This window comes from Silurus aristotelis (assembly GCF_946808225.1).
Source record: "Silurus aristotelis genome assembly, chromosome: 15".
Taxonomy (NCBI): Eukaryota; Metazoa; Chordata; class Actinopteri; order Siluriformes; family Siluridae; genus Silurus; species Silurus aristotelis.
This window is the reverse complement of record NC_139588.1, coordinates 4837502-4845114: the sequence shown is the minus strand read 5'-3', so window position 1 is coordinate 4845114 and position 7613 is coordinate 4837502. Positions and strand designations below refer to the sequence as shown.

The 7613-nt window shown below is 43.3% G+C and overlaps 1 protein-coding gene across 1 annotated transcript; it reads right to left on the bottom strand.

Annotated features, from left to right (window-relative positions):
• Positions 1–407: 407 nt before the first annotated feature.
• On the bottom strand, positions 408–6292 carry LOC310738031 (uncharacterized protein). Its single transcript, XM_083562827.1, has 2 exons — positions 3037–6292; positions 408–1563 (listed from the first exon to the last, which is right to left on the bottom strand). Exon 1 carries the CDS (start codon positions 5531–5533, stop codon positions 4289–4291), a length of 1245 nt encoding a protein of 414 aa, XP_083418953.1. The 5' UTR covers positions 5534–6292; the 3' UTR covers positions 408–1563; positions 3037–4288.
• Positions 6293–7613: the final 1321 nt, after the last annotated feature.

The following is a 7613-nucleotide window of genomic DNA, read 5'->3' as shown; positions in this document are numbered from 1 at the left end:
AAAATGAAAAAACATGCTATGGAATGTATTTTAAAAGTTTAATTTACAGAAGCAAACTGTAAAAAAAACAGTAGATAACTGGCAACCCTGCTGTCAGTAGTTTACTGTAAAATCAAGAAAAAAACAGCAAAATACTGTAAACCCAACAGTCAAATTCCTGCTGTGTGTTTTGTGTGTTACCATTATGTAGGAGAGTCGAGCCTGTGTTTAAGTCACAGAGACCTATTAATATTATGCTGTATGTTGCATAACATCATTTCTATAAAGACAGTTATATAAATATAAAGGCATTAACTGTGCAGGATTAAAACAGTAAGAATCTCTTCACTACTTTCTATCGGACATGAATCTGTGCTGTGTAGTTAAAAATTTGCTTTCTAGTCCTATTAATCAGAAAAGAGTCGACATGAGAATAAGAATAGACAATTTTATTTGCCCTCTGCAGAGAGCAAACAGACGTTCATCAGTAAGACAATGCTGCACCGAGAAGCGCATCGATAAACGCTTCTCACCATGCTTTTATGCTGTTATTCAACCTTCGAGACCACATTATTATTACGACATTGCAATATAATCAATTGTTTTCTCTCGCTGTTTAAGACAATATTATTAATTCTCTTATTATGACCTTGCAATATTATACTGATTGGTTTGTTCCATAATAAAACTAATCATTTGTTTCTCGCGCTTTTTTAGTTCACTTCGCCCTAGTGACGCACTTTGCACACAGATTAGCCCTAAAGATAAAAGATTATCTTTGTACAGAATGGGAAAACTCCCATTCTGTACAAAGATAATCTTTTATCTTTCTCTGTTTTGCTTAGCTGAGAACACAGTGCCCGGTCAAGAGCATTGTGTTCAGACATGCAACCTTGATCACGCTCTACATTGCAAGCTTTATGGATTATTTGCAGTTCAGCTTTGAAAAGAAAAACTTCATACATGCACTGATTATAACAAAATACCTATAATTAAACAATATTGTAATATTAATGTAAAAATTTAATCTTACATTCCACCCCTTTGTCATTTTATGACAACCAAACCTTATCATATAAAACACTTATTTATCACATCAAGAATATAGGTCTTCTGTTTAAGATTTTCCCTATTTCTTTCATTCCATAAGTTCCGTTTTACGCATAATCATCCTCCTCGCTATCATCTTCTATGATAACCTGAGTGTCGTCACTTGGTTCAGTTACAGTAAGGGCTAATAAGCGGGTACTTACAGATGATGATATGCACGCCCGTACCGCCGTAGTAATGCAAGGCATTATACATGGAAAACTGAAAACCAACAACAATAAAATAATAACAACTGGAGCCCCAGTTGTTATGGCTCAATAAGCCCACCCCAATAATCCTTGTAACCAGGCGTCCCAAGAGGAGGACATGTCATGTGGTGTGGCTATTGCGGATTTCATATGTTGTAATAAATCTGATACATTTACTGAAACATCCGGCAAGCTGAAACAACAGGATGTTCCCAACATTTTGCATACCCCACCTTTCTCCGCAGTTAACATATCTAAAACCAACCTAATTTAAATAACTGCTTCTCTGATTGTATGTAGTTCTGCTGATATCTCAAATAGCGCTTCCTCTGTTTCGTTGGCCAACCTTAACACTTGCCAGGCAAGTCCATTTATCTTTAATAGGGCTGCCGTAGGGCCCCCTCCCAAGACTAATGACCACCCAGTCATCCCCCCACGGCTAGTCCAGGGGTGCCATAGTTTAGTACCTTGGTAAAATTTAGGCATACCTGTTTTTCTTCAGTTGACAGGTCCTGTGCTACATATACAGTTGTGCCTACACTTAGCAACACCGGGTAACAGCTCCCTGCAAAATTTTCAGGGAGGGAGTGATAGGCGTTTTGACCGCACACCCACACTGAGGCTGCAGTGGAGTCCATCATATCGTTCTTGTCGAATAGGCAGGTGTAGTTCTGACCGTTGGGACCTATACAAGAAATGTTATTCATTTGAATGGTTGTATGACAGGTAGACCAACCTACTTTGATAGTATCCTCGCTTAAGTTCTGCCTATCAGGGGAGTGTTGACAAATACATGTTTCAGCCACTTCTGGTCTCACGTGCCATTTTCGCTCTACCTTATGGGTACTATAATTGGCCATTGGGTGTGAGCTATGGGTAGTAGATGGGCACGTGTTGTTCTTCTCTAAGGTGACATTCTTTGCTATAGCATTTGCTAGTCGTAACAATTTGTGCATGGCACATGGAATATATCCTGCTAATTCGTTTTCTTGAGATCGTTATAAAGGGGCAGCCTTCATTAATCGACTAAGTTCTTGACACCACCAACATTCTTGATCTATTTCTAAGGCTTTCTTTTGTAATACTGAGAGCATGCATGCCCGATTTCCCTCGCATCGTAAACGAGCATGTACTATATCCTCTGCAGGTAATAGTAGTGTTTTCTCAAACCATGCCTGTTCTTGTTCCTTTATTGTTCTTTCAGCAAACATGTCCATTAATGTTGTAGTGGTCGGGGTCAAAATATTTATCTGGATTGATTGTAATGTGTATGCACCGCTAGTCCACCAACCACAATAATAACGACCCTCATCTTCCTTTGTGACATTATGGAAGCTTACTGTTATTTTGACTTTCCCGTTTTCTAATTTCGTAGTAACAGTTAATAGTTGTTTTATTTCGTTAGTAAATTGGAGACCTGCCCTTATTGCTACAGCATTTCCCCCTAACACGTCCCTCCAACTACAAGGGTCTTTGCAAAAGTACATAGCGGTACCCCATTCATAACGAGATTGCTCAGTATTGGATTGTGGTCCTGCTTCCCCTATGGGCTCACAGGTAAATGTTGCAGAGCGACCTTCTACAAATTCTATTGTTATTCCCGCTTGTGCTTCTGTTAGAGCTAGTTCTTTTGCCCTTACCAAAAAGATAAGAGCTATGCTAATTACCGGGATACATAGCAGTCGCATATTGCCACCTGTTTATTGACCCCCACAAATCTGGTTGTATAGATTCAAACACAAGCAGTCCTCATCTCCACAAGAACAAAGGCCGTAGATGATTTTGTGTCAATATGTAGATATTCGCCTTGTGCTCGAGTGAAAACTACCGCCAAGACAGATGCGTCTGTGGCACAGAGTGTTCCCGCTCTATTCCACCTAGGATCTCTCACGTTTTTGTGTCGAGCTATTTGGCAACGCCACTGTTGTGGGAGATGTTCAGGTCCTGGATGTCCTGGTCCTCTGGGGATATGTCTTCCCCTGTTGGCGCCGGGACAATTCTGCAGTGCTGCGCGTGAATCCACGGTACCTTCTCTGCTACTTTCACTGCAGTGTGTGTTATCAGCAACACCTGGAACAGACCCTGCCACCGTCGCTGATTCCAATGGCGTCGGCGGAAATATTTGATGACCACGTAGTCGCTAGGCTACTAGGTCGCTAGAGGACCTTCTGCCCCTTTCCCTGCTGCCGTTTTCACCTGTTTGGAGATGGAACATAACACCTTATCTAGTCCAATACAATATGACATAAAATCATGTTCACACATTGTAGAGTCAGGCAATACTGCAGCTCTGGGTTCCCAGCCCATGTGTGGAGGCCTTCCAAATAATATTTCGAAAGGTGATAATTTCAAATTTTCATTTCTTCTTTCTCTCATTCTCATGTACATCAAAACAATTGGCACAGCTTTTGGCCATGGAAGATTCGTTTTTTCGCATATTTTAGCTAGTTTTTGTTTTATTGTTTTTTTTTTTTTTCTTTCCACAGCCCCTGCAGACTGTGGGTGATATGAGCAGTGATGTTTCCATGACGTTTGAAGGAACGTTTCCACTGCTTTTATTGCCTCATTCACGAAATGGGATCCGTTTTCGCTAGAAATTTTTGCAGGGATTCCCCATCGTGGTATTATTTCTGTTAGTAGCAATTTTGCCACCCCTTGTGCGTCTGCCTTAGCGGTGGGGAGTACGTCTACAGCGACTATTCAGTATTTTTTTCCCATAGAAGGTGTTAATTCGATGTAATCGACCATGAGATGTTTAAATGGTTTAGACGGGCTGGGATGCCCTGCTTGCTGTACTCTCTGACCCTGTGATATGTTATTTGTTTGACAGGTTTGGCATCGGGCTGTGTAGTACTGTGCTGCTGCTGTAAACCCTTTTGTGAACCAATTTTTTCGAACTGCATCCACCATTCCCCCTGTTGACACATGATCCAATCCATGTGATAATTTACAGAACGTTCCAAAAAAATGTGAGGGAAGGCACGGGCGGCCGTCAAAGGGAGCGCCAGACGTTAGAGGTCAGAGTGCAACCAGCGGTTTGCCAGAGTCGTTTTTTCAGAGGCGGAAGCGAAAACCTGCAAGGAGGATAGGTCAAAGAAGTTAAAAGGAACATCGTCAGCAGAATCGTGTAGTGCGGTTACGGAAAGAGGAAGTCGAGCCGCTGCCTTGGCTGCTAAGTCAGCACGCCTGTTACCTGTGGAAATGTAGTCTGTATGAGAAGTATGCGCTGCGCATTTGCAGACTGCAATCTCAGATGGTGAGAGAAGCGAATCCAGTAAATCTTTTACTAGAGAATGATTTAAGATTGGCTTACCGTCTGCCTTCATAAATTTCCTGTGTTTCCACAAAGCTCCGAAATCATGTACTACCCCGAAAGCGTAACGGGAGTCTGTGTAAATGGTAACCCGCTTACCCTTGGCCAAAGCACAAGCTTTCGAGAGCACCACTAATTCTGCCGCCTGTGCAGAGTATGACGAAGGCAGTGGTTCTTGAAAAAGGATGTCATTTAATGTTACTACGGCACACCCTACTTTATTGACGCCCAATGCGTCTTTGCTGGATGAACCGTCTACAAACAATATGAGATCGCTATTCAGCAATTCTGTGTCTTGTAAATTAGGACGTGGAGTGCAGACTTGTTCCAGCGCCGCAACGCAAGAGTGCGGGTCCCCGTCACCTGCGATAGGGAGTAAAGGAGCTGGGTTAAGAGTAGTACATCGTTTAACAGTGAGATTTGGCATTTGTAAAAGAACAAAATTATACCGCAGCCAACGAGCCGCTGAAAGATGAGACGTTTTTTGTTCTAACAATATCATGGAAACCTCATGAGGAACAAGCAGTGTAAGTGGAGCGAAGCCCACAAATTCCTTTGAAGCCATGACTGCTTTTCCAGCTGCAGCCACACCGCGAAGGCATGGAGGCAGACCTCGAGGTACTGCGTCCAGTTTTGACGAGAAGTATGCCACTGGGCGCAGTTTGCCTCCATGGTCCTGTAAAAGGACTGAAACCATGGTGCCCTGTCGTTCATCAACTGTCTGAGTGAAAGGTTTATCTGGGTTCGGTAGGTCAAGAGTTGAAGTACATTGCAAAGCGGTTTTCAATGCTATAAACGAATCATTAGCCTCCGGAGTCCATGTGACTTTATCAGATGCAGACATATGGTTACCATAAATGCACTGAGTGAGTGGAGCTTCCATTTCAGCGTAATTTGGAATAAAGGTACGACAGTAGGAGGTCATTCCCAAAAAAGACTTCATTTGTTTTTTTGTGACTGGTTTTGGCACCTGTTGGATGGCTTGTATTCGTTTAGTGGAAAGTGTTTTTCCTTCTGCTGAAAGCACATGGCCTAGAAATAAAACCTGAGTGGCTGCTACTGTGACCTTTGAGGGATTGACTTTATAGCCTTGGTCGGCCAAGAATTTCAAAAGAATTATCGTGCTATCAAGACACTCCTGTCAGGTTGGGGCATAGAGTAGGAGGTCATCCACATATTGCAAAAGTGCCACACCCTCCGACAGCAGGAGTGAGGATAAATTTTCCCGCAACGCATCATTGTAAATAGTGGGGCTTTCACAATACCCCTGACACAAGCCAGTGAATGTGTAAGGCTTGCCGTCAAAGTTGAACGCGAACCAGAACTGAGAATCTGGATGAACTGGGACACTGAAAAAAGCGTTGGAAATATCAACTACTGTGAAGTATTTTGCAGATGCCGGCACCTGGGAGAGGATAGTATATGGATTAGGGACATTAGGAGCACGGGCCTGTACAGCGTTAACAGCCTGTAAATCTTGAACAAAACGCCATTCTATTGGGCGGCCCTTGTCACAAATTTTTTTGACCGGAAAGAAAGGCATTTGGACGGGCGAGTCTGGGCAAGGAACAATGATGCCCTTCTGTAACAGTGCCTAAAAAACTGGTCAAATTCCGTCCAAGGCTTCTTTTTTCAATGGGTATTGTTGTTTCTTTGGACGGAATGAGGACTTAGGTGTGATGACTACTGGTGCACAGTCCTTAATGAGTCCCACATCATATTTGTCAGTGGCCCATAATGTGGACGGAACGGATTCAAGGCCTTTTGGGGCGGCCACAGGGTTATTAACGTCTTGGTCATGCGCACATCGAGGGGCAAAGTTAGATTCTGAAATTACCTCAACCGAACGGAGTGCGCAGATGGTATGTCTAAAAAGGGAAGCGAAACAAATCGCCTGATCGCTCCATTGGGGGCGAATCAGTGCCCACCCACCCTCTAGCGTTTTTGCATGTGAGTACGAAAGGGCCGAATTCTTTCCATGCATGCGAAACGGGTTTTGCTAGTGATATATGTGGTGCTGCATCCTGAACGCTATATAATGCTCTTTGTGCGTTAGTGAGGTTTACTGACAAGGCACAGAATTTATTATTCCAATATAACCAATCAGTGTTGAGTACGTCCGGTCCCCTGGTGGTCTAGTGGTTAAGATGCAGCACTCTCACCGATGCGATCCGGGTTCGATTCCCGGTCAGGGAACCATCCCCAGCCACTCTTAGTGCCGGTCCCAAGCCCGGATAAATTGGGGAGGGTTGCGTTAGGAAGGGCATCCAGCGTAAAACATGTGCCAAATCAAACGTGCGGAGGATCCGCTGTGGCGACCCCTAACGGGAGAAGCCGAAAGAAAGTTTTTAGTGTTGAGTACGTCCATTTGCTTTTTCATCCAATCAGAATCAAAAATGTGGTCTGGGCCCTGTGATACATGTACCGTGCAATACAGGTGGTTTGGTGGTGTTGGCGGCATTAGGTGTGCAGCTACAGTTAGTGGGGAGAAACCATCGGTCTCAGGGGTGAGCTATTCATAAATGTACAAATCACATCCTGAATCATGATACATTCTCAAACAGACCTCAACCCCTGTCCCTGAGCATTGTAAACTAGCACCTAACTTACATAGTAAGTCCCTTCCTAACAAATTGTATGGGCATGTGTCAAATTATGTTTGAATTTAGTATTATCCCAAACACAAGGTAATAGTTCAGTAAAGGGTTCTTTAACTGTGTGTCCTGTTGCGCTACGTAATGTAACCCATTTATCTATTTCTTTTACATGTTGTGGCAGCTGTTCGCGTATTATCACGGAATTTGTAGCCCCTGTGTCCAATAAGAAGCTAATGTGTGTCCCTGCAATACTGATACTGACTGTAGGCAAACGTTGGAAAGCTTTCAAAAGAAGTAAGCATTTCTTCATTGCAAGCAAAAGAAATAATAGACGAGGACTTATCTGAGTCTGACGAACGCTGAAAACCGTCGTCTTCCTCTCTCTCCTCCTCTCAGTCCCCCTCCTCTTTTTCTCCTTGTCGTGGT